General features: G+C 39.6%; 1 protein-coding gene across 7 annotated transcripts; it reads right to left on the reverse strand.

Annotated features, from left to right (window-relative positions):
* Positions 1 to 617: 617 nt before the first annotated feature.
* MTFR1 (mitochondrial fission regulator 1) lies at positions 618 to 27526 on the reverse strand. 7 transcript variants are annotated; one of them, XM_054191564.1, is made up of 8 exons: positions 24630 to 25086; positions 20362 to 20504; positions 16897 to 16995; positions 11365 to 11483; positions 7966 to 8207; positions 5944 to 6199; positions 5599 to 5767; positions 618 to 960 (listed from the first exon to the last, which is right to left on the reverse strand). In XM_054191564.1, exons 2-8 carry the CDS (start codon positions 20425 to 20427, stop codon positions 928 to 930), a joined length of 984 nt encoding a protein of 327 aa, XP_054047539.1. In that variant the 5' UTR covers positions 20428 to 20504; positions 24630 to 25086; the 3' UTR covers positions 618 to 927. The 7 variants fall into 7 exon arrangements, with proteins under 7 accessions (XP_054047539.1, XP_054047534.1, XP_054047535.1 ...); XM_054191559.1 differs by lacking the exons at positions 618 to 960; positions 24630 to 25086 and adding exons at positions 2106 to 3817; positions 27465 to 27526; XM_054191560.1 differs by lacking the exons at positions 618 to 960; positions 24630 to 25086 and adding exons at positions 2106 to 3817; positions 27395 to 27505.
* Between the last annotated feature and the right edge of the window lie 274 nt (positions 27527 to 27800).

Genomic DNA, 27800 nt, shown 5'->3' on the forward strand with positions numbered 1-27800 from the left:
ATACACCAAAATTTATTGCCTTTCGGAGCTTCGCCTTTTACAGTTTGAAAAGCAAATCCCGACTTACCTGATTGTTTCCCCTTCTAAAATTAAGTTGTTTCTTATTCTTTCATGTTCCCTGAAGTAGTCCCATTAATCTCAAAGTGGCCATGTTTAAAGAAATAAATTTATAATGAAACCATGTTTTTGAACCTGCGTGAACTTCCTTTGCTGTCAGTGCAAGTTCTTGCTGTTGTCTGACTTCATCAGAGAAGGACCAAAGGGGATAATGAGCTTCGGTTGTAACAGAAAAGCCTTGTTTTAACAGGAAAATAACCTTGGAAAGGGTGGTAGTTGCGGGTGGCATTTGGAGCTGTGAGGCCACAGAGGTGACGGCTGCGTGTGAGTAACGTACTGCCGAGAGGCTGCAGCTCAGCTCCCCTACGGCCCGTGCAGATTCACAGGGTTAACTGTGGAAAAGTAGTGATTCCTCTTTGATATTTTTGAGTAAAGCATATTCCAAGCCTGCAGCTATTCTCAAAACAATCACTAAAATCGGTATATGATGATGACTGCTGTGACTCACTTTTTTTTTTTTTTTTTTAATTTTAAAATGTGACTTGGTTAAAGATGGGGCCTCAACAGCAATTCAAATTTTGCTCCTTGTTACAGGCTCTTCATAAGCGTATTTTAATATGTCATTTTAATGAAAATTAAAATGAATCTACAAAGATGTTTATAGCAGTATTTCAATAGAATATTTGTAAACGACGCGTGCCTCTTTAAGATTGTGCAATCTTGCTGTCATCTGCTCTGACAGGAACCAGTACAGCTTGTCGAGGTGCTCGAGTGAAACAGGAGTAGTTTTGTTCTAAGCCACCGTTGCTGGGAAGGGGCTTCTGCCTTTTCCTGCCAGACTGCATTTAGAAAGGCTGGCTCTAATCCCATCTAGTAGCGTACGGGGAAGCTTCCGACATTTGCCTGAATTTAAGAAAAACAAAAAAATTGATGTCTTTTCTCGAACATGCTGTCTAGAAATGCCTTCTGCAACTCTATATGTAACTTGGACATTTCTACAGCTTAAATATTTCATATGAGAGCTGAGAGCGAACGCCTGCCAGGGGCGTAATTAATGCGCTACAGCCACTAATGGCCACTCAGCCCCTGTGAGTACAGAAATGGGTGACAGGATGGAGGCAGGTCCCACCGTAAATTGTTTTAACCTACGGATCTGCTCCGGGTAGGCTGTGCTGTTCAGTGACACACATAGATACAAACGGGCCTTGGGTTATGCCTGAGGTCTCTGCCCAGTGAGCATCAATGTCCTCTGAGCACTTCTGCATGAGATGTTTTTCCGTGGGCAGTGGCATCGGGCACGTCAAAGATTTCAAGTAGAAAGATAAAAATGAAGGTTCAGAAAAGTATGAAATAATTTACTTGATGGCAGCTTTGTGATTTTATTTTCTCCTGCAGATGATGTCTCTCTAACCATAATTTTACATCCTTAATAGGGCTTGCCATGTTTTTGTGTTTGTGGGGTGCTGGATACTTGCACCTCACATCAGCAGTTCGGACTGGCAGTGTCTGGTGCGGGTGTTTCTCAGGTTTCAGCCTAGTTTAATAGGTCAAGTGATGTCCTAAATTTTACTTGTTAATGATTTAATTGGACCGAGTAACTTCATTTAAAATAATGTAAATCGAAACACTTTTAACAAGGGGTTTTCATCTCCGAAAGAAGAAAACTTCAGCAGAGGTTTTCCGGGCCAGCTGTTCTGAAGCTGTGGCCCTTCAGGAGGGGGGTGGTTGTGCCACAGCAAGGGACTGTCAGGGGAACCCAGCGTACCAGGGGATGGGGAGACCGTTACACATGTACCTTCCTGCTAAGTCTTCTCCCTGATTCCTGATCCTTTTGGTTTTTATCTGAATGTAGCTGAATTATCAGCGCTGTGCTCTTCTAGGACTACTCCTACAGTTATTCCTGTTGCACAGCAAGGTAAGTGGTCCTGTCCTGAAGGAGACGCAAGAAATTGTTACTACATTGATTTATAGTCACTATAATGGAATGTAAACCGTACTTTATTGTGTCTGCTATCATTTGTAGAGTACCACAAATCACATACGCAATGTTTATTTTAACTGCTTTTAATTTTATATAGTGCCAATACAGCATTAAATATAAAACCTGAAACCAAAATTAGCTTTCAGAAAGGTGTTTTGAAGGCATTTAAAAGAACACAAAGATTTAGCGGCCTATCAGTAAGACTGATGGAAGTTGCATTGTGTACATATTAACAGCACTTCAAGTTTCACACCAGAAAACATCGTCCTTGATTGTAAAAATCTACACTCCAGTTACAAGCAGCAAAGTGTCGGTCATCTTCAGTAACTCGGTCAGAGCCATTCAGCTGTCTGTCTGAATTGAAGAAGTGCTGCTGTTTTCTTTTCCTAGAAAACAGAAGCTCCAAGAGGCACTTGTACTTGTTCCAGCAGCCAGATCAACTTTGAACATGAAGTGTTTGAACCCAGACTCAGCTTTTTCTGTGCCCATCTACAGCTGGAGCAAAGCTCGGCTTCGCTGAAGTGTGCAGCCAAGTTGTAGCTCTCTGGTTCCTAAACAGCTTTTTTCAACCTGAATTTTATTTTTAGCTTGAGCTCTTTTCTGTATCCATGGCTGGGGCGGTGAGCTCAGGTGGTCGCTTAATGAACTAGCTCTGGATGGGCCTGACAGCAAAAAGCTGCTAGGGGAAGTCCCCAGAAGGGCTCCCCCTGGACAACAGGTTCTGTGCAATAGCTTACGCTGTCCCACCGTCATCCCTTCCCTGCCCCGGGGACCAGGAGGGGCTTGTGCAGTCCCCAGCTGCTGGACACCCACCCAGGGACCAGTGACAGCTGGGGATAAAAAGGTGTCCGTGAGCATCTCTTAGCACAGCTGAGATGAGCAATATACTTTTGGCAACTTGCACCCCAAGGTATTGTGTAGCCTTTTTTTTTTTTTTTTCCCTTGTCTACACCACTTCTACGCTAGTTAACACATGCTCTGACATTAATTATTTTACTCTGCTGCTGTCTACTGGTTATTTCAAATTCATTGGACTGCCTGTTCACAGGGGCTCCCACAGCAGGATTTGCTCACTTGTCACGCACTCGCCCTTGGCCACAGGATGATACAAGTAGGTTTTCTCTTACCCTTGCACACTCATTTGAAGCAAACAAAAATCCCTGCACAAAAATGTGCTACTACTTAAAATGTCCCATACCAGGTGACCTCTGCAGGAGATCAAGTTTTCACTTTCTTTCAGCAGGAAGCAGAATGCATTCAGGTTTTCTTTGGGCTAAAAATTTGCTAAAATTAAGTTTAAAAGAAAGACTTTGACATGAAAAATTCAGTATGAAACTAAACAATGTAGTGCAAGTTACAGTTAGAGCTCAAATAACTGATATTAACTTAAGGGTGTATCACTATCGTTATTAACATGTACACGCATTTTTAAGGTGGTCAGTTATGCACAACGAATGTTGTATATATAACTTAGTGTTAGTAAATTAAAACCACCACGTAAGTCTGAGTAAAAAGCCAGGTTTGAATACAAAATTAAGACCTGAGTATAATGGTAAAATTTATTCCCCTTGATAAATCACATACAGCCATGTTTAGTGCTTCAATTCTACATTTCACATTAGGTTTTTTCCTGTGTTGTAAGAGACCACTCAGTATTTGCAACATAGATGATGTCAGACAAAACAGTTTAACAGTCTTTCCCGTAGTGATCTTTATACATTAAGATTTTTCAATTAAAGTCTTCATTTTTCCTGTAGACTTCAGCATGTGCGGTCCAAACTGAGGAGGAAACCAGAAACATGTTCAGATTGCTTTCAACAGAAACCGCTAGCTGAATTATTATCCGTCCCAGTTGTGGGTAAAACTAGAGCCTGGGCAGAGATAAATTCCTTTCTCAACCGGCTGCTTTGCATGTGGATTTCACTCGCTCCATAGCCACACGTTAAAGGGAAACTTGTGTCAGGAATCACCTGAAATGGCTCAGATAAGGCAGGTAACCATCTGCTGGAGCAGCTCGGACTAGAGATAGTTCAGCTCTACCACAGCAGAATAAGATGACAGATGCAGTCACCTTTACAAGTTGACGACCAATTGCTCTAGCAGCAGTTTAACAGTATTTCTGTTCTTACTCTATCCTGCATTCTTGTGCAAATTCTTTTAAAAACTATCATACAAGGATATCATCCGAGGACTGATCTAGCAAAGAAGTTACATATTGATAAGTAATTGATGACAGATGTTTATTAGCTCATTATGGATCAACATTCTATCATTTAACAAAACCTTCCCTTTTCTTAGCTTTTGAGAACTTGATGATCCTAAATCTCAAAAGATGGACTGTAAATTTCAAAACTGGAAAGTCATGAAAAACCCATATAGAAATGAAACATTGCCAATTCATGTTCTTTTCCATAAACCCCCAGAAATGCTGGGAAAAAACAGTGATTCTTGGGGAATGCCTAGCCATTTAGTTATGAAGAACAGTCTAAACATTACAGGAATATACCTTAAAGGCAAGTCAGTCAACGCTAGTAAGCTGAAATACTCAGAAATCCTGAGATTTGTGGCTTGGGAATCTTATTTTCCTCAAAACTTAATTCAGAGTGCGGCCAGCTTTTGGAGGTTTTTTGTGCATTTTTCCAAACGCACCAAGGGAAAGATAACATTTTACTCTTCCTCTGTGGGGCTATAGCACAGGCTTCGGATCTATACTAGCCTGTTTTTTAAGTAAGCGCATAGTGCTGGAAACTTGAACATTCACTGCTTAAAACCCCCTTACTTCCAATTCAAACCACTCTGAAATAAACTAGAAGCCGCTAACTTGTATCACAATGTGGATTTAAAATATAATTTCATTTTAACATCCTCACACTATAAAGAAACTGGTTTTTATTTAGTCGGCATTTCCAAGTATTAGAAGAAACACAGATCTGAACAATTTGCTTTCTGTGTTCCTAGGAATGGCTGACATGTTTCAGGAGCTTGCTTCAGAATTTCACGTGCACTACCTGCATGGTTAAGGTTGGTAATAACAGGCAAACTCAGTTCAGATTTGATTCTGGTATGAGCCCTTAGGAATCGAGTTTTCAGAATATTGCATGCTTGTAGCAACAGAAAAGACTTTTGTTTTAAAAAAAATAAGAAAACTGCAACAGGGCTTTTAAAACTTGGGCCAAAAGAGTACATAATCACAGAATCATAGAAGGTTGGAAGGGGCCTTTAAGATCATTGAGTCCAACCATCAACCACCACTAAACCATGTCCCTCAGCACCACGTCTACCTGTCTTTTAAATACTTCCAGGGATGGTTACTCAATCACTTCCCCGAGCAGCCTGCTCCAGTGTTTGATAACCCTTTTGGTGAAGAAGTTTTTCCTAATATCAATCCATAATCTTAAGGCTTGATGCTAAAATCCTGGCATACCAGCAGTACGTCACAGGGCTTTGTGGACAGGGATGCTAACTCACAGGTATTTGCCTGTGTTGGCAGAAAGACAGACATTGGCTTTCACAACAACTGTAATTTCATCCAAGCACGTGTTCAGAACCACAATACTCACCAGCACTACCTCAGTCTTTGTCTTCGTTTCAGTCTTTGGAATCACTTTTTCTGTTTCACTTTGGCTGTCACTTCGGTATCGATAAGCAAATTTCTTTTTGAGCGCTTCTGCTATTAATGCTGCAGGATCTGTAGGGTCAGCCACTTTAGATTTTGTACCTTCTGATGATCTAGAAATAAAAGTGAGAAGCATTAACATAGTCCAAAACCAAGCTTCAGAAGTTGTGAATGCTTTTGCATTCTGTTCGTCAGATGTTACATCAGCATCTGTCTCACGTTGAAATAGTTCTGAGTCATAATCATTAATACAAATGTTAGTACACTGATATTTATTTATATTTATTACCTTTTCACTGAGCGTAGTTTCACACTGTTCATGTCTTTGAGGATTTCTAGCATGTTTGGTATTTCAGACTTCTTTGGCCCATTTTCTGTCAGGTTCTGTCCAGAGTTCATTTTTTTGTTTTTCCTTTCTTTAATGAGCTCAATTGCAGACATACTCTGTTGTAGACCTGGGGGTGGGAGCGGTGGAGGAGGAGGAGGAGGTGGTGGTGGTGGAGGTGCACCAGGGACAGCAGCTGAAGCAACCAGACTTGACCCAACTACAAATAAAACATGCATTATATATTAGTTTACTTGTAAATCCCTTGTATATCTCACAAATGCTCAGGTAAGAATATAACAGCTTCATTTGGCTCCCCTCTGCTTTCTTTAGATTATTGCATAACTTTTCCATTCCTAAACCACCTAGGCAGACTCAACTGAAAAGCCACATAGAAGTCCTTCTCGGAGAGTGAGAGGCATTCTTTGGATCTCCAGTTCAAATTCTAGGTGCATTCCTGTCTCTACTGCAATGGGATGGGTGTCACGACGTCTTTTAGTTATATTCCACTCCTACTATTACCAGCATTTCACTTTCTTCTGAGAGGCAAGTACTGAGCCGGAATGACGTACAATCTGCCGTGTAAGCAGTGTTTCTTCCTGCTTATCACAAATAAGAAATTACCGTACAAGACTTTTGAAATATAAATTTCAGAGCTCAAGTAGTGCTTAAATTGAAGCTTATTCCAGTTCTCTGAAGCTAAGGATTTATAAGCCAGCTAGTCATCTGTCTGAAGATAGAGATTCCATTATAATCTTGATTTCAAGTTCCCTGTACTCTTTAGGTAAAAATTATGTTACAAACGTAATAGCAGCAATCGCTTGACAAATAAATGAAGAAACCTCCGCTCAAATGCACCTTTAAAGAAATCAGCAAAACCAAATCAAACCAGAGTTTTGACGCTTGGAGTATAAAGTGTGTGAAGACACGTATATAGATAACACAAAGCCTACTCTGTGTAGATGCTGGCATACACACAGTGTCATTACTCTATTCTACCAGAAGAGGGAGGTAAAGATGATAAAATCAAATCCAAATTTAATTAATAAATGGAGGTAAAGGGAAAATAATGAAAAATAAGTTATTAATTATTTCACACACACCCCTCCAATAATTACAAGAGTTAAGCCATGTGATCCTTAAAACCATTCCATAGTTTTGAATATGAACAGCTAAGGAAAAAGAACATAACTGCTATTACTAGTTCACAGACTAAAGAGAACCTGAGGAATCAGAATGTGATGTTATACATAAACAGAGGCAAAACTGGACTTGTTAAGTGACCTCAGGAAAGCGTGAAAACTGAATGGCTGTCATCTGCAGTTGACAAGGGGCATCTCCCACTAATCTTTGGAGATAGCAGACTTAGAACTAGAATGCAGTCAGAGGTGAGGGAAAGAGGAGAAAGAAACTCAGGAAAATCATGCTGTTTACTACTAGGAACAGTGCACCACTTTTGGTTCCATCTGGACAATGTCTCTGATCCCAGTAAACAATTAATCTCCTTTACTGTTATTTATTTCATAAACTTGAGATGTATATTACATGTTCAAAAAGCGTAATTAGCATCTTGTATAATTACTTTACAATATCAGAAAGCCTATTTCATTACTGGATGGGAAGATTTAATTACTAACACTTAAGTTACATTCTTTTAGTTTGGTTTAAGCCTTCATGTTTATCGTGAGCTTTGCTCTGAAAGCTGTTTAATACTTCTTTAATCATCCACAGATTCAGAATTCTGGCAGACTTTCACACAAACATGAAGACTTTTGGAATACGAGGATATACAGAAAGTCTGGCAGGTCTCTTGTCTTCCAGACCTATTCTGTGTCCCTTGGTTAGCCTGTCTACCAAACTAACCAAAACAATATGGAGAAGTGTTCAGTGTTGACATTTCTCACAGCAACAAATTAGCACATTATTAATTATTAAAGGAACAAATCCATTAACTAATTTTTGCTAGGAGTACAGCAAATTCAATACCTGCTGTCAGGTTCTGTTGTTCTTGCAAGATTACAATTTTGGCTATTTGTGCTCTTAAAGTGGCTAGTTCATTTTCTAGAGCACTGATCTTCTGCAAGGCTTCTTCATTTGCGATCACTGTGCTCCTGGACACTTGTTCTTCTTCCAACGGGTTTTGTAAGGACATCTGTCTGCATGGGGACCTTCCAGAATGATGCAGTTCACCTGAAAGAGGCTGGGCTGTTTTTGACCAAACTTCTGCCCTGTAACAAAAATATCACAAGATTCTTTTTTTAAAGGCTTTGTAATAGATAAAACTAACACAACGTTACATACAAACCAGGAATACAAGTTGAAGGCCTGACTTCAAAATTGTCTTTACAGAAAAATCACTTCCACAAAAACACTATATAGCTTAAATTAAGTAAGAGCATCACATCCTTTCTGTTTGTATCACTGGATGTATTTCTTCTCTTCCCCTGGCCAGCTTTTTGTGGATTCCTTGTTTTCAGGAGAAAATAGAAATACATTCCCCCTCACCTCCAATCTATTTCTCTGCCTCATACTTATTTTTTGTTGGAATTAAGATTTAATTTTTTTTCTCCCAAGTGCTACCATTTTCCCCCCATGGGCTGCAAATAGTCACTTGTAGTTGAATCCTTTGAAGAAGAAGAAGGAAGAGTTTCTTAGTTCCACAGCATATTTTTGTACTTTTTGGACTTCTGAAGGGACAGTCCTCCATTTTAACAGTGGTGGGAGTATGGAGTACATGAAACAGCTTTGTGACACAGAAGTTGCTTATCAGTAAATGAGAAAGGGTCTTCTATTTAGTTTTCTAACACAAATAAAACTATAGAGATGAAAACTTCATACCGTTTTAAAGAGTCCATAAGCTTCCCTCCTCTTTCTCGCAGGAGAAAGAAAGTGCAACTGTTGCCTTCTCTTATTACCCACCAAAGCTTAAGCTATGTTAAACCCTGAAGCATTACTGAGCACCTGCAGTCAAATAAGCACAAAAAGTTATATTCACTGAAGACACCAACATTTTTAAATGGTTCCTCTCAAGTATCTGAGCAACCTGATCTAGTTGAAGATGTCCCTGCTTATTCCAGGGGGACTGGACTACATGACCTTTAGAGGTCCCTTCCAACCTAAACTATTTTATGATTCTATAAGTAGAATTGATAAGGATTATCATAACCATTATAACTGCAAAATATGACCACATAGTTAACTCCTTAGTCCCCCTTAACTTCAACCCCAAAACTTCTCAGGCAGGTCAGGTTTCCATTATTTATTCAAACATGAGAATAAGAACAGTGGCTAGTGATACGACTTTTCAGTGTGTATAGAATCACTCCAGACTAATACAGCTTAACAGCCCCATCACTCTGGATGCGCATCGCTTTAGATCTGCAGTTGTGCTAGACTTAAAGCAAGAGCCAAGACTGAAGGCTAGAAAAAGCCTTGTGCTCTGACCACCACAATCCAGGATTAGACATACATTTGAGTCTTCACGCCACTGACAGAAAACATCAGCGTAACTTGCAAAAATTTGATCAAGCAGAATTGAATATTATCAAGGACGTGAAAATTTAGGTGTTGCTATCCAGACAGGAGCAGAGGACAACTAAAACTGAGAAGAGAACAGGATGCTTCCTAGGGCAGCCATCTCCCTGCTCTCCCTAAATTAAGGTGGAAGGAGCCCATGGTCATTCCACTCGAAAACCTGCCTTCTAGAAACTCTTTGAAGGAGCAAAATAGCTATATAACAAAGAGTATTTTCCACTCAGAGCAGTAATCGTGTCTTAAGGAAATGTCTTGATTGGAATCTAACACTGTGGAAAAATATTATTGACTGAATCGTCACTATTGCTCTGACTAGGGAGAAGGGAAAAATGATTTGTCATTCATTTGCTTCCCCTATAAAACTGCATTTGCAGAAAAAAAACTACGTCTGCAAGGCTGTTTATTGAAGTATACAGTGAATATATATTTAACAGTAACACCTATGTGATCTTGTCAAAACAGAGAATTTCAAATGCCTGGAAAACACCTAATGCATACTAGCTCCACTACGTGATACTGTGCAAAAGACGTAATAAACGGTGCACACTGAAATACTCATATTTGCTAAGTAATTCACTTACCATGCCTCCATTATAAGCTGTTTGCCTTAAGGTCACTATATATCTGCAGGATTATTTTAGTCCCATCCCACATCCATCTGTCCCCCTTCCCCCTTCACATGCAGACGTCTCAGCACATATGCAAGTCCTACATCTTTCGTTATAGGTTCTTTGAAGCACCAAAGAGCTATTCTCCCTGTTGTCTCCATTAAACATAATAGCTTTACAGTTCAATCCTTAAACAAAACGTTTCTGTGCAAACAGAAGTAGTATTGGCCAGTTAATTTCCTTCACATCAAATAGAATTTACAAATAGCATTTCCCAAACAAGCGTTGATTTCTGTGACTCCCCTCTGAGTTTGTGAAATTAATGTGGCAGTGCCAGAATGTTTGTATGCAAAGCTTCACGGTGGCAAGTCATGTTGGAGGGCATCTAGGTCATTACTAACCTACTTCATGCTTTCAAATTAAGAACAGTATCCTCCAGTAAGCTCTGAAGCCAATAATCTGTGCCTTTCTCTGGAAGGTTAGTTTGTTGAGAAGAAAAACTTTCTCTGCGCTACAGAACTGCACCTTTGTTTCTGGCTAGTCAGAGCAGCAATTTGGGTAGGCTGGAATAGAGAACTTCATCACTTCAGCCAACCTGTTCCATGCAGTTACAGTGCTATGGAGTACTCTTGGTACACAACGGTACCTATCCCATCATTCTGGACACAGGTGCTCACATGCTTCCCTGCCTGTTTTTGTTATGAAGATTGAAGATTAAATATAAACCATTAATTTTTAAATTGTCTTTAGCAGACTGCAGAGCCTTAACCAGAAAGGTGAAAAACAATGTGCCAATTATTGGATTGTCAGAATGACCATCGTTGCTAATTAGGAAGCTGTACAGTACAACGCCCCATATTAATGAAAATCTCAGGAGAATTGGAGAATTAGCATTAGCAATTGTGTCATACCACAGTAGACATTTTTGTGGGGACCAGGTTGCTTGAAGCTGTCACACGCAATTCTTTGCAATAAATAAGTAAATAAAAACCACAGTCTTCCTTGTATAAAGCCAATCTCCTATATGTTGTCAAACCAGTCTTTCATCCATAATCTTCTTAGTCTAACCTCTACTCCTTCTTTTCCAGACCCTACCTTTTCTATCACTCTTCATTCTCTCTCCTCCCAGCGTTCAAGTGCTCTCCATTAATTGCAATGCATAGTAGATTCTCTTTGGAGAGAAGCTACGCTTCTTCCTCTCGTTTCAGAAGTTCAAAGAGGAGATTTGAGGAGCAGAGCATACCTGAGCCTTGTAGAGACTTCACCTTCTTCTTCAGCAACCCATCCCACATCTGCAAAGGAGGCCACTGCATCTTCTCTAAGTTGATGAGGATGGATTCCTTCTGTGGCATGAGAAGTAAGCTAAATTTTAAAGACAAGATTGAAGGTTTTAGAATCACTGTTCCCAGCCCAAACCACAGTTATTTTACCCAATACTTTTAGTGAGGCTACATGTAACTATTAACACATACATTCACAAAACACATCTCTAGCCTTAGCACGCTGATTTCTGTTCTGGGCTTGGTCCAGAACCATTTCACTGACTTCAAACTATTCAACCTAATCTGCTGGACACTTTACAGAGGTTCACAGCTAACTACATATCCTATCACATGACACTACTGAACACTAAATATCCAATGCAAATGTTACCTTAAAGACAAACAAACATCAACATTCTCAAGTAGTTTGCTATATTAACTCAAATAATATGTTTTTAAACTATATTAATGACCAGAAGTTAAAAGAGACATTAAGGCTACTAGTACTTTTAAGTCTTTTGCTCTGATTTAGTATTATTTTGAAAATGAAATTCCGTTGAAGTGTGTTCCCCTTCCCCTACAACTTCCAGAATTTCTGTACAAGAATAATGGTGTGCACATTACACGGGGCGGGGGGGGGGAGGGGGAAGACAGAAGACAAAACCCCATTTCTACTAGCTCAGTAATCTCAAAGACTTTGAGTGAGAGGCAGGATGCAATCCATGGTTCCGCCATTAGCTTGATAGCCGCTTGAAGCCAAAGGTGAGCAAGGCTCCAGAGGCTGGAACCTTTCTTACATTTACAGTTAAGCGACCTGAGCGGAGATTTGAAAAAGTGTTTGGACCATCAATACACGCTCCACAGCCACAACTATACAAAATGGTTTCAAATCTACTTTGAAATACTGGCTGCTTCTCCGGGTTAGAAAAGGGCATGTGTACTTAGTCACTGGGCTACTGAGCAGCCTGGTCTCAGTATCTTAGTGAATAAAAGCTACTGAAACATCTTTCAGTAATTTCTTCTGCTCAGTCTGTCACCTTGAGTTACTTATTTCCCATGCAACTATGGTACCCCTTTTGCTTGTATTACTTACAATCCACAGGGCAAATTTGCACGAGTCGTTGCAGCTGCTTAAGTGCTGCCTGCTGCTGGCAGTGGCCAAGAAGCTACTAATAATGACAAAGATGGTGGTAGTATGTAACAGTCTGTGAAGATAGTTTGGATCCAGCCTGTTAGCACTTCGGTCAATTTTCAAGTCAACTCACCTCTGGAAGAGGAAGCTATTATGTAGCAGTAGCTATGAAATATTAGCATTAACCTGAATTTGTAGCAGAGCTATGACAGTAGGACTGCAGTTCGGGAAGGGTGAAATGATATCTGAAGAACATTCACAGGTATTTTAGTTGTAGCCTTTGATACTCAAGTCCCAGGAAGATAGAAGTTGTGGCTTTGGAGTTGTTTTTTTCCCCAGGAGTTTTTACAAACAGCTTTGGAAATTGAGATTAGTCATCTTCACCTCACATCCTCGCAACTTGTATGTGAGCCTTTATCACAGCTCCCAGGAGTGTGTATTGGCACCATCAGATCATTTGGAAACAACAGGGTTTTTTCCAGGTAGCATCAGCACAGATGGTAATATGTTTATCACATTAACAGTTGTGCCTAATACCATCACAGTCTGCCTCTCTTTAAAACAGTCTAGAGAATACTATATTGCATGTTAGGATTTTCATTGTTTGAGGTTTTCTTAGCTTTTTTCTTTTTTAAAATAAAACGTTTTCATGACCACAGCATCTGTATTAATGTTAATGGCAATTTAAAAAACCCATAATACGTTAGCCACTTCTTGCAGGTGATACAAATTTTCCTGACAGTAATGGCCACATGAGGAACTATTACCATGAAAAGATGGAAGGCACATTTAAATAAAGGCACTACACATACTTGCATCAAAAATAATTTTATAGAGCAACAGTAAGGAATGCATTTACCACAGCCAGGTTTCCTGTACTGTGAGATAAATAACTTCTAATCCAACATTCAGTAGCAAGCCTTCTGTTATATTGTGATGCAAGTTTCTTCTTACTTTTTTTATTCGTATTTATATGTAAACAGAATCTGCTTGTTACCCCATATACAGATGTTTCTTTTCTCTATCCCTAAAAACAACAAGGCCTTCCACAGCAGTGGATTTTGAATTTCAAGTTAATGCAAGATTTTTACTTTAATTTAAAGGTTAAAAGCCAACACCCATCTCAAAACCTTTGCCCGCCTGTAGTATGATGCTTTAACAACTCTGTGACTACTCTACTCCTCCAGCCAATCTCAGCTGAAGAAAATTTGGACAAGTGCTCTGCCAGCACCTGAAATGGAGAACACAGAGCTTAAAACAGAGGCCCACTTCTACTGGATGGCAGGAACTGAATGGAACAGTGAAAGTAACCTGCTTTTCTCTCTCTGGCAACTAGGTAGTTGCTTCCCCTGCTCTTCCTTCACAAGCTTTTTTGCCTATTTTAGCGTGCACGCATGCTGCACGCACATCTGTGGGTTTCAGACCCATTATTCCACAAATTTCTAAAGAAAAGACTACACACACTGTATTGTTTTGGCTGATGTCATAGAATATCTTGAGTTGGAAGGGACCCAGAAAGAATCACTGAGTCCAACTCCCAAAAAGTCAGCCTTGCCCATGTTTCTGCCCTGTTTTGAACTGGGTACCTTTCATGTGTTAGGCAAACATGCCTACACTATGGCAATGCTGCTTAGGAGAATATCAAAGCAGGATCCCTACTTTTTGTTTGCGCCAGGAAATGGAACGTAGAACAAATATTTTCACATATTTAAGGCTTGAATAAGAACTCTAATTTCAAATTACTGATACAGTTAGATATTAAACCATTTGGAAATATTTCTTCAGGTAAGACAAACTTGCTATGATTTTTCAAATTAGCCCAGTAAATTCTGATGTTTGATACATGCACACCAATTCCTTAGAAGACTTCTATTGAGTTATCAGGTTGCTGTCAGACAAACAGGAGAAGCATGAGACCAGAAGATAGATGCTGCAGCTGAAGGATAGTATCTTGAGAGACAGTATTGTACGTTTGGTTGAATCTACCTAGGCTATATTGGTAAGTTTAACTTTATTTTCTCCTAAAGACTACAGATAAGCCTAAAAAATATGACATACAAAAGAACTATGTGAACCATTTTCATTTGCTCATGCCATATACAGTATATAAGGCAAGCTCTGCCACCACTTACTGGATACATAAGCGGCAATTAATTTAGACGTTGACTATGACAAGATCCATAGAGACATATACTACAACATTCAGTAGACCTTCAAAAATCAAAATGTTAGGCTACTACTCTTTTTTTCAGACTAGCTGAACAAAAGCATGCTAGAAGAGAAGAAAGAATGAACATAACAGAGACATTCTTTCAATATCTCTTATCCATTTATCATAAGGAAAATAATCACCCGTGGAAATTCTGTTGCTCTTAGATAAAGTTAGAAACACTGATGATATACATGCACCCTCAGATGAGGCAAGCAAGGTTTGCTTTGGTTTTTAAATAAAGTGACTTACAGCAAGGTTCAGTGCATGGTCCTTTCATAATATAGCTAAAGCTGGCAAGAAAGAAAGAGGAAGAGACAGCTACAGGAAAGTGTCAGTTGCAACAGCATAAAAACGCTCGAGACCAGTATTGAACTTCACTATAGAATCTTAATGCTGAGATAAAGACATAAAAAACAGATGTTAGCATCACACTTTTACATGTTCAGCATTTTATATATTAAAATAGTTTAAAGCCTGCATAAGCCACATAAATTTTAATGTGTTTCAAGGCTCAAATTTTGAAATTAATGTTTCTAATTCAATCAGTTCTGACAACTGCACTTCTATTTTTAGGATCCTTTCATCTAATAGAAGATGAATATTTATACTTATTGTACATAAAATCTATGCAAAGCTGACTAAATATCTCTTTAAGAGGAAAAAAAGGCAAATATTTTATTTATTCTAACACAGAATTCAGATGAAGACATATACATATTTTTATTTCAACACTAAATACATTCAGAAACAGATTCCCCAGATGTATCTTACAGCTCTTTGCAAGAACGTAAACCAGAAATGTCTTTTATGACATTTATGACAATATTAAGGAAAGGCAGTATTTAGCTAACTATCTGCAAGTGAGCGTCATCTTCCCTTGTATGGCCTTTACAGTACAGAAAATCAGACACATTACAGGAGGACCTCAGTTCCTTTCAAATCTGAGGCACACAGAGCCTTATTGCTAGCATAATTACTTAATTATATATCCAAATGTTTACACTCAGCATGTCGTTTCATTGTCCTTCTCACCTGCACAAATCCCTGCCCCCCCAATGTATATATTTATTTTTTAAGTTTCACCAACCCACTAGTAGTGGGAGATGGTTGCCCCCCTAGTTTCTCAGTGTAATTATGTGAGAGAGGCAAAATATTAGCACGGCTTTTGCTATCACACCAAAAAGGCTTCTATGGTAATCTGAACTATCTGATTTTGCTACTATAATTTCAAGTCTAAACATTGTTCATACATTTAATATAGGATAAAGAAATTAATTTAAACAGTGAAAAATTTAGCTGTGTGGAAATTACCTTGTCTTAACGTGGGTGGATTCCCACCATTCATCTTTTTGTTCCCCACCTTTGCTCGACCCAAGAAACATTCCTCTCTCAGCTTGAGTTTCAAACACTATATTTCTCCAATTCTATACCCACCCCCTAATCATAACACACACAGAGTTGAAGAGATTATGCATAACAGCTTCAATTTTCCCATCTGTTCCCCAAAGACTTGTTATAAAAAGCAAGTGTTTTCTCCTCCTTAAGCTTTTACCCTCACTCTTTACCCTCCTGCTATATGCAGTTGAAGTTAAGAGCAAACAAGTCAAACAGAAAGCTGCACAGAATTGATGTTCCCCTTTCACCTATACAGTGCTAGCCTTGTATTTAAAACAAAAGCAAACAAGGTACTCACGTCATCTTGTTACTAATTTTTTTACTTTCTGATAAAGTTGTTTATTTTCCCCAATATTTTTAAGTAACACTGTTCATCTTTACATGCCTTTTAAGTCTAGCTTATAAGTAGTTTATAGAAATGCTTCAGACATTTTTCTCCCTTATGAATATATTTTTTCCCATGAATAACTTTTTTATATTGTATTCCCTCATTTTAGAAGTTCCAATTCCCTTAGGGAAAAAAAAACGTTTCGAGTTTCATTATGTGTGTTACAGTAACATGGATTCAGGTTTTAGGCAGTACAGAAGCTGAAGAATCCGTATTTGGAAAAACTGAACTGGAAGTGGGACGAACGGAAGTAAACTGATTCTTTTACAAACCCTCTAGTCATTTATTTAAACGAACTGCATATTTGCTTAAAATCTTTTGATGCAAGAGCAAACCCCTTTATAAGTATAGTGAAACACATATTCTAAACTGTTGAGAAAACCTACCTGAAACTGAACTCTCGGACACTGTATAAGAGAGAGGTTAGTACCAATTTTTCTTACAATACTTCGAGATGAACCATAAGGCTTGCTTGACCAAAGCACCTAGATGAAAGAAAAAAGAAGCCAGGTGTTAAGTAACTGATTTTTATACCATACTGGAATAGTTTTCCCGTATCATTCCACACTATGCTTTGCTAAACATATTTAAAGTTATACCTTTCATGCTAGAATAGAATGGAATGTATATATATATATCTACACACGCTGAAATTTTTATCAGTGAACTCCTTGCATTCTATACCCAAATTGGCACAAAATTTGTTTTGGTCATTACAATATAGCTATGGCTGTTTAAGTTCAAGAGAGCCTTTGCATTAAGTTTAAGTTCAAAGTGACAGATCAGGTAACATAGGAGGATTCAAGAGTTGGAAGCATCTTCAAAAGCATAATTTATCTATTTTCAAGACAATAAAGAATCTGCATTGTGTCAGACACCTCTTTTTAAGGTGCTTCAAGAAAAGCCACTGAATCATGAAAAATTCATAAAGTTATATAAATCTACATTTCTCCAGTTATTTTTTTTTTTTAAATTAAGAGCTCTTCTAATACAGGAATAGTGTCTACCAGTCCTAATAAAAATAACCACCAGCTAGCATAAGCATGAAAATGTAACTGTGAAATTAAAGAGCAAAGATAAGTACAAGGGGGAAAATAAATATGTAAGAATGAAACGATTCTAAAAAAAAATTAATAAAATACATTCACCTCAAAAAGACTGCCCACAGCACCTCAACGCACCTGGCTCCATCAGAACTGTTTTTACTGCAATTCAGATTTCTACTTTGTTTCAACAGGGATGGTATTTGCTTTCTTTTGTTGTACTTAATGATGGGAATGTTTGCTCTACTGTTTACCATAGTTGTACAAAATAAAATGAGACTTTAATCTTAGGAGAATACTACAAAATGAGCCAGAACAGGAGCGAAAAAAAAAACACCACCCATAGGGACGTAGGGAAGATTTCAGCACAGGGAAAGGCAACAAAAACAATTCAAAGAAGAAAAAGAATAATGGGAAGACTCTAACACAGAGTACATTGTTAGTAAACAATTAGAACACTGTATGGTAATTTTAAAAACTTGGCCAGTGTTTACTTATGGCTGTAGATGTGAATTTACTACTCAGATCTTAGTTTTTAAAGGCTCATAGCTTCAAGCAAACTCAACATCCTGTTAGAAGGCTGCCCAAAAGAGAAAACTTAGATAAAATTTAGGCTATTAATATTGAAATAACCCTCATCTGGCATGGCAATATTGCCTATGCGATTAGTGTAGTACAGCTGTGGGAGTTTCACAACACACAGCTGAATAACATTTTGATATACTAAGCAAAGATCACTACTCTTAGATTTTGAGGGTTCTATTAAAAAGAAAAAATTATGCTCCACAGTATTTATCCCCAGATTAGGTTATCTCAGAAATTTCACACAAACATTTTGCCTATTTCCAAACAAGTATCTTTCCTTCCTCTGGCTTTATTGGAATGCATAAGTTTTGACAAAATAAATGTGCACTGCGCACATGCTATGCTAGATCTTCACATCAGAGCTGCAACTTTGCCATTGATCCACTCACACCCATTTTTTCCATTCTGTGAAACATACGTTCTCTCGCTTAATATGCTGCTAAAGTTGAACACAAACTTTTTCCATGCAGAGTACTCTATTGATTCTGTATTTTGGATGCCTCAAAGACCTCACATGACTGTTTGTCTATATGGCTGAGCAAATAGCAGGTAGATCAGGAGGCTTCAAGAAAAAGTGACTGACAAACAGTACCACAGTATTACAGCCTCACTATTCACAACATGTTCTCATGTTAGACGCAGAACTGTTGGCGATAGCCTCAAAGTAACGTTGCATTGGAAAAAATAATACTAGTCAAGGGAAGGCTTAATTAATTACAGAAGTACTTCCACAACAGCAGAAGAGACCAGACTGTATTACCAGCATAAGTGCAGTGCATTTTGAACAAGTGGCAAAACTTGTTTAGAGATTGCTCAGACCACAGACGAGATGCTGACTAGCACCCAGATTCTCAAACACATTTGGTGCCCAAATGCCCTTGGAGTTGTTCAACAACAGTGGTTTGGTGCACTAAAACTTTTAATGACTCAGTTTTGGTAATTCAAGATATGCCAGGCAATATTTTCAGAAAAATGCATGCAAGCTGTGCCACAAGGTATGGAAATTAAGTCAGCACACTGCTCAGCTGAGCTAATGAGTCTCAGCACTGCTCTACCCAAGTTCACACAACTTCTTGTTGACTTGAAGCACTGGCAGAGCAAGTCTGCAAAGTATTATTAGTCATACGCTCTTATTGCATCAGTGTTTTGCTGTTGTCCAGAACGGCTGACATTTGGAAATGTAATTGCATTATCACAAGCTTGATATAAATAGGGAATGGGGAAAAACAGATTAAAAACTTGCTCCTCCCTCCTATTTAGGCTGAAAGATGTTGCTGACAATGACCACAGCAACACCCATGGTAGTCCAGCATGTTTTCATGCTTTGAATTTTCAAAGTTACACTGCATGAAATCTCATATCAAAGCTTGAATAAAATCCTAAAATACAAATTCTTATTGGTAATTTTAATTTACGATGTATAAACATTTTCCTCTCCGTAGATTCCCAAGATTGATAAAAGGTTCTACCACAATAATCCAGTGTAAGGACTGCTCTTCTAAGTACTGCACATAGCTGTTAAGAATTTACCCATTGTTAAAACATTAAAATATTTTGACAGCTTACAGGGATTACAGCATTGAGGTCAATACTTATACTCAAAATAGCTTCCTAAAGGTCCCAGTGACAAAACAGTTGATATGTAGCAGATTGCTCACTCTCGCTCTGCTAAGCATTCAAAGAAAACTCTATATACACTTTCCTCCAAGAGGAGATCTATGCATGCACATTCTTCCTTTTCCCCAGTAAAGAACACAGCCGTGTTGCTCTCATGTACTGTAACACTTTCAGGAGAATATAACACTTTCAGGAGAGGTAAATATAGCACAATTATAATCATCTCAGTTTCATGGGGCTTTTCGCATCTCCCAGGTAAGTACAAAGACATAAGATTATTTAAGAGTTAACATCCCTGTTAAAAATCAATTGAAAATTTTCCTTCAGCTTCAAAACAGACATAGAAGTGCAGCATGAAAAGCAATGTTTACAAACTAAACAGTTTGTTATTAGAGCTAGAAAGAACTGATCGGTATTTTTAACGTATATTACTCAATAATTCACTGTCCAAGTAGTGAACTTCATACTTTTTCAGCAATGCAGAATCATACAAGTATTGAGTGTACTTGAAGTGTTATGATGGAATAGATAAGCACAAACTAAAATATATGAAGTGCTTTCTATACCTGATTTTCTGAAAACATGAAGCAAGTTTGAAAAACTTACTGATTCCATGTTTAATCCAACTTGTTCAAAAGCCATCCTAATTAAGCGCTTAAGCCAGCAAATCATCTGGAATGGAAAAAACCTTTCCAAACTTGGATTTAAGCCGTCCAAACCTACAGGGCTGCGGAGGTTCCATAGTATTTCTGAAACGAGAAACACAAGAACTTTAGATGCACATTGTGGAACATATACAGAAGTAAACTGCTACGTGTATTCCTAAAAAAACCCAAGCTTTAGAAACAGTTACTGAAAACAAGATGTATTAGGTGACAACAATTCCTAGTACTGCAAAGCATAGGCATTCAGAAGGCATCTACTTGCTACAGGTGACAAAGGTTTTTTAGTAGTGTCATTTTTAGGAAATCAAAGCTGTTGCAAAGTTAACAATTAAAAAGCTGGGGAAGTGATTGCTCACTTGAGCTTGGACAGATGATGGTGTTCAACAGCTCTAAGTGAGTACCTAACACTATGGAATGCCTGCAGCCGGGGACTACCACTAAGATTAAAGGGCCATACTCTTATCTAAAACCCATTTCTATGCACGAACAAACTACAGAAAGCTGATCACCTCTCTTCGTTCATATTCTCCGATAGCTTTGCTGTTCCCTTCTTTTTCCCACAACAGAGAAGAGAAAGGAAACATGGAAAAATGATTAATGCAAGAAAGTGACAGGAAATAGCGTAGATGTGGGACCTGAAAATATTCAAGCGATTTATAAAGTTGGACAGATTTCAAATTCTGTCTATTTATATGTACTACCGTTTACTTAAATCAAGATGTTTTTATTGCTCCTCTAGTGAAAATAGTCTAGTTTTTCTTTAACTGTGTTCTACATCAGTCATAACTTGGATGCCACCGATAACTGTATGCCACCAAAAAAAAAAAAAAAAAAAAAAGAGGAAGCCATAGATTTAGGTTTATGTTTGTTTTGTGTATCAGGCTAGAAACAACACTCTGTTGAACCACCCTGAGCAACATATTTGCAGTATGAACAACAGTGTTGCTGAAGACACTATACATATACAGAGCTATGACTAATGCAACATAGCAGCAAGGAACTGGTACTTGGGAAGTCTGAAAGTCAGGAGATGGAAAAGCTATGCTGTTTGAAAGTGCCCACAAGCATTACAGTTAAACCATCACTGTTTCCGTTACAAATGTTTTTTTTCAACAGTTTACAGTTCCTTAGTAATAACCTGCTTCTTGTGGAAACTTGGCAGGAACGCTGCAACTCTACCGTTATCCTTTTTTAAGACAGGCTTAAAAAAAAAAAAAAAAGTTGGTATTAGTTTCTCATTGCCAAAGAAAGTAAATACATTTCCTAACAGGATTTTCTTTTGTTTCTGAATAAACTAAGAAAAAACTACAAATCTATCAGCTAAAGAAGGACTAACGAAAACATAAGATTAAAAAAGCTATTAAAATAAAAAAAATTTAAAAAAGAGCCAAGCACCATGAGATTAAAATGGAAACTGCAACTGTTACATGAAAAACAAGAGAGAAGAATAATGGGCTACCTACCAAACAGCCATGAATATAAGCTACAGTCATACATAATAAGTAATGGAATTCTTTATGGAAAGCTGGAAAAGTCTATTAGGGAAGCACTACCATCTACTTGATCCTCCCTTAGACAAACAACCGTATGGACTGTATGGATCTTTGATCATATTGCACCTGCTGTGTTTTTTAAAACAGGAAGAATACAAGTCTTTCTACATGCCCCACATTAGATTTGGCATCATACCTGTCACTGTAGACATGCAGTGACATAAAAGAGATGGGAATGCTCATTCAAAAGGGGAAACCTGTTCCAAATGTGTGATACACACAATGTGCTCCTCCTCATTCCGAAGTTCAGATTTGTTGAACATGACTGTATCCTGATACACTGCTCTTTCAACAGATAGACAAGTCATTATTTTAAAAATCCCCAGAGGTAGTCAGAGTCATGCTTTGTTTCAGGAAGCGAAGAAAAGGTTTCATTTTGTTTCTGATCAACTGGGAGGACTGAGTCTTTAATAACAGAGACAATTTGGACAGAAGTAGCAAGAGAGTGTTAGAACTTCCTCTGAAGAAATCAGGGCAGGTCTAGAACTCAAGAAACTGAGAGCAAAAGAGGTAAAGGAATGACAGAAAAACTGACAAGATAAATGATTAAAGGCACAAAAACAGATGCAGAAAAAAAAAGTAGCATAATATTAGGATGACAGAATAGTATAAAAAGAATCATATAAAAAGACGACAGAATAGTATAAAAGACAGACACAGATATTAGAAGGGGTTATAGACAACTCTGAAAAGTTATAAGCATCCAAGATAACTGCATCTAATGAAATTCATCTTGAACAGCTCAGAAATTAGCTAAAGCAACTTCTGAAATATTAGTTATTACTTTTAGAAACTTGTTCAATGAGATCCAAAAGACCCAGGAAGGTAACATTTTATAACTCCAGGTGCCAAGACTTTGAACACAAAAGAGCATTCATTCAACAAAACAACTACTTCAGTAGAACGATTATTTATAGTTCACATTATAAATCATTGATTCTTCTGTAGATACTTCTAAAAGCACCTCAGACTGGGGTCATCAACTCCTTGCTCTTGTCAATGACCTATTCTTTGCTTTTGCAGAATACAGTGACCAAAGTCAATCTTAAGAGTGCGGAGTACCAACCAGTTCCTGGATTAGTTTCCTTAGCTCCTGGCACTAAGGAAACCCATCATGGTTTATGATGGTCAATTTGTTATCTAAAAGGAAAATGCTTCTAAGAGTACCACCTTGATACTTTTATGAGATCTATTAGTTCTCCAGAACTATCCCCAGACAAACTTGATACTCATTTCTTCCAGACTATATAGAGTGCACCCTCAGCAAGTTCGCTGATGACACAAAGCTGGGGGGGTGGCTGACACACGGGAAGGCTGTGCCGCCATACAGAGAGACCTGGACAGGTTGGAGATCTGGGCAAAGAGGAACCTTATGAAATTCAATAAGGGCAAGCGTAGGGTGCTGCACCTGGGGAGGAATAACCCCATGCACCAGTACAGGTTGGGGGCTGACCTGCTGGAAAGCAGCTCGGTGGAAAGAGACCTGGGAGTCCTGGTGGACAACAGGATGACCATGAGCCAGCAATGTGCCCTTGTGGCCAAAAAGGCCAATGGCATCCTGGGCTGCATCAAGAAGAGTGTGGCCAGCAGGTCAAGGGAGGTCATCCTCCCCCTCTACTCTGCCCTGATGAGGCTGCACCTGGAGTACTGTGTCCAGTTCTGGGCTCCCTGGTTCAAGGAGGACAGGGAACTGCTGGAGAGGGTGCAGCAGAGAGCTACCAAGATGATTAAGGGACTGGAACACCTCTCTTATGAAGAAAGACTGAGGGATTTGGGTCTCTTCAGTCTGGAAAAAAGATGAATGAGGGGGGATCTTATCAACACTTATAAATACTTAAAGGGTGGGTGTCAGGAGGATGGGGCCAGGATCTTTTCAGTGGTGCCTGGGGACAGGACAAGAGGTAACGGGCACATACTTGAGCATAGGAAGTTCCACCTAAACATGAGGAGGAACTTCTTTACTTTGAGGGCGGCAGAGCACTGGAACAGGCTGCCCAGAGAGGTGGTGGAGTCTCCATCTCTGGAGACATTCAAACCCCGCCTGGACGCGTTCCTGTGTAACCTGCTGTAGGTGACCCTGCTCTGGCAGGGGGGTTGGACTAGATGATCTCCAGAGGTCCCTTCCAACCCTATGATTCTATGATATTGCACTATACCTTTCTTCATAAATCTCAGTTATTTCACAATTATTTTATGTGCCAAGAACAGAAAGGGTTCATTCCAAATGAAACTGCTGGACAGCAAGAACGAAAACATTAGCAAATTTTTCTCTCATACTCTGTATAGATGCCAATTTCAGAAGCAGGAGTTAAATATTTATTGCTTTTAGTAAGCTAGAATAATACCTTCTTCTAAAATACTGATGCTTGCTTTATTTACCCTCTGTCTTCCTTATGCTTCTTAAACTAAAAATAATAGTAGTTTAATTCCCCTAAAACTTACAGAACTCCATTACTACAATAAAATGCCCCAAGTGATAGTAATATTGCTATAAAACACGGTCCTTCTGCTGTACTTAAGCAATCCTATTACAAAGATAAGCAGTAGTTATAGACAAGATTCCCAAAAGAGTTTAGCAGAGTAATAAAACAAAGAATTGCATTTCACTGTGAGGGTTGGAATTTCATGGGTTTTTCATTTATAAAACTCCACTTACACAGGAATTAGCCGGGCTGAAGAACTTTCTTTATGATACGGAAATACGCAGGAATTCCAAGGTTCATAAATGAGGAGGGTCTACATTTCTGAGTGTTGGGGTTCTCACTTTACCTCCTTGAACTCTCTTTTGCCCCCACTTTTGCAGGTTTCATTCAATACTGTCATATCAAATATCAGTCTACAAAGCTGAGAGATAATACCACTTAGAAATTACAGACTGTTAATGAGATAAATATAAAGGCTCTGGAGGCTGTACACATAAGGCCTACTGCTCAGTAAATATGAAATGGAACCCTTTGCCAAGCTTTCTAGCAAGTCCTTCACATGAAAGATGAAAAGAAAGAAAAATCAGATGCAACTGCTTTCAAATTGAAGTTCTCCTATGTGTATTTTCCAATGTTGCATTTGTCCAACTCCCTTTCCAATTAGCAGTTCTTGCTCTTAAGAAGAAATACGATATTCACATTTTTCTTACTAAATAAAGTTTCTCTCATTCATGTAAGATACACAAAAAATAAAAGAGAATGACTTAATCAGCTTGATGTAGCAGATCAGCCTTAACAAAGAATAAGCAAACGCATGGAATCTGAAAAATGAAAGGTCTGGTCTTTAAATTGAAAGGGTATGTGTATCGTAAAGTAGTACAAAATTTTCAAAGAAGCATGGTTTCAAAGGAACACCAACCACATCAAAAATCATAGGCAAAAAGAGCAGGTTCCTCCCTATTTTAGCAGGGAACTAGGGCACGCCTATCTTCACAGTCTTTAAGACTGACACATGACCCAAGGTCATCTCATGAAATTATATCCATAAGGAAACATATTAAAGAAGTAATAAAGAAAGATAAAGCCAACAAAAAATTATCGCAACAACAGCAAGCCAAACAGGCGGGAAGAATCTTCTGATAAAGGATTATACCCTCTCCCAAACCAACACAGACCAGTTATAAGTAACGTAAGTATTTGGCAGAGATCATACAGCCAAATACAGAGGTCTATTTTTTGGCCTGGAAGCCACAAATACTGAAGCGCCCTAGTACTTTCAGAAACACCTGTTTGGAAAGATACGCAAAGAGAGATAAGAGTCAGCAAATACTACAGAGACAATCAAGCTAATATCTAAGCTAAAATCAGCATGAAATCAAAAGCAAGAATTGAAAGTAACACACACTTGCAATAGAAGTTGCCAAAGCTTTCTTAAAAATATAGCCCAACCATATATACCTCAAAATGCAAAACTATATCCATCACATCTTACCCATGTTACTGTATCTTGCCAACTAAGGATGGAGAATAAAAAACGCCATGTTTCAACACTAGTCTAATCAAAAGCCTTTGCTCGGCAGAGATTATACCTACACGGTGCAATATGACCCCATGGAGAGATAAATGAAATCATTCAACATGGCTCAATCATACTATAGTGTTATACTATACAGACATAACCATACACCCACACTGTCCTGCCAGACATTCAAACCTCCCTAGTCATTCCTGTGAATTCCAGTCCTTCTACTACATCTTTGAGAAACAAGAGCATGCAAATTTTATTAACAAAAGGGTGTATTTGTCTGAAAAAGTATTTTAAATGTTTGATTGCCCACACACCACACCCCCCCCCCAAATCTCTCTTTGTAACAATGTTGAGTTCCTACACACAGTGATCAGATTTCAGCTGGTGATCTCTGTGAAGGAAATTATTTTGATTCAGTGACAGTTAACTGGAACTTTTAGAGTTGATGTGCAGAAAACTCATCTCCCTTCTTTTTTCTTTATCACCTAAGCAGTGGGTATCAGAAGAAAGAATTATTTCCTTTCCATTTAGTCTTTTTAAGTCTTGTCTTCACAAGAGCTACAGAGGACTGTGGCTGTCTGAGGACAGCATGTAAATATTAACGAAGTCTCACTGACGCTATCAGACAGAGATCAATGCACTACGGTTGATGTCAGGATTCAAACTATACTCACACTTAGTACTTGGAACTTTGACAGCTTGTTAAACAAAATAAAAACAAGCATCTAGCAAGTTACTTATCTATAATAATTGCAGAAGAACCTGCGTGCAGCAGCAGTATCACTAAAGGTATACAAAGCAACCATCATAAGTTTGCAGAAAAGGAAAATAAGCACCAGATCCCTTAAGACTAGGCTCCTTCATACACTCTGTATTCTAAAGCCTCCCTTTAAAACTTCCCTGTAATTTCTCCAGATTATCTTTTATTTACATGATTCCCCGTGACCTGTCACTCCCATCACAGCAAGAGGGCTTCAATTTCGCTCTCTCTCCCTGCAGAACCGAGAGCTTCGACCCCAACCCCCCGAGCCGTTTCCACGCCACTCTACTTCTCCGGAAAGGCGGCGCAAACACCGCACCTTCCCAAGGCCGCTGCCCGCCCGGCACCTACCCTGCCCTGCCCTGCCCTGGATGTGCCCTCGGCGCTGCCAGGCTGCCCGGGGAGCGGAGCTACAAACCGGGCCGCCATGAGCGGCCTGTATCCGCTTCCAGTGGAACGGCACTCACCTCCCCCCGGCGCCGGCTCAGGAGCTCCTGAGGGCAGACCCTCACAGGGGGAGACCCCACAAGGCAAGACCCCTCCACCCCCACACAGGCCTCCCAGTGCTGAGGCGGCCCCCGCCGAGCCGGCGGAGCTGAGCGCTGCCCGGCGACGGCACGGGCCCGCAGCAGCCTCCGGGCGTGGATCCCGCTCCCCCTCCCGCACCGCCCCTAACCCACCCAGGACCGGAGGCGAATGAGAGGGGCTACCCAGAAGGAAGGGGAGGCCCAGGGACCGCCGGCCGCTCCCCCACCCTCGCCACGCCGCAGCTCGCCTCACCCGCCGTCCGCCGCGGCCGCGCTCCCTCACCCGCTTCTTCCACCACGGCTCGCAACCCTCCCCCCCACCCCTTCCCTCCAGCAGCCAATCCGCGGCCGCCCCGGCACCACCCCGACCAATAGCCGACGGTTCTCGCGGGAGGCGGGACCTCGGGCACCCTCCGCCAGGCTGCGGCGCGGCGACCTACCCGGCATCCACCGGGCCCGGCGGGGACGTGTGGAAAGGCCCCGCCCCGCCCCTCCCGCCGTGACCACCGGGTCACGTGGTTAGACTCCTCTAACAAGGTGGGGGAGTGGCCAGCGGTTGCTTGGCGGCGACAGGGGGTTGCCGCTGGCC

The sequence above is a fragment of the Rissa tridactyla genome, chromosome 2 (genome assembly GCF_028500815.1).
Source record: "Rissa tridactyla isolate bRisTri1 chromosome 2, bRisTri1.patW.cur.20221130, whole genome shotgun sequence".
Classification (NCBI taxonomy): Eukaryota; Metazoa; Chordata; class Aves; order Charadriiformes; family Laridae; genus Rissa; species Rissa tridactyla.

Bases quoted from the DNA above. Each gene is read 5' to 3' on its own strand.
- MTFR1 (XM_054191559.1), bottom strand. From the start codon at position 20,427: ATGATTTGCTGGCTTAAGCGCTTAATTAGGATGGCTTTTGAACAAGTT. The intron at 11,484-16,896 runs GTAGGTTTTCTC...TTTAAAATTTAG, and splicing joins GTCCGAGAGTTCAGTTTCAG to CTTACTTCTCATGCCACAGA. The intron at 6,200-7,965 runs GTATTGAATTTG...TTTTATTTGTAG, and splicing joins ACAACAGAACCTGACAGCAG to TTGGGTCAAGTCTGGTTGCT.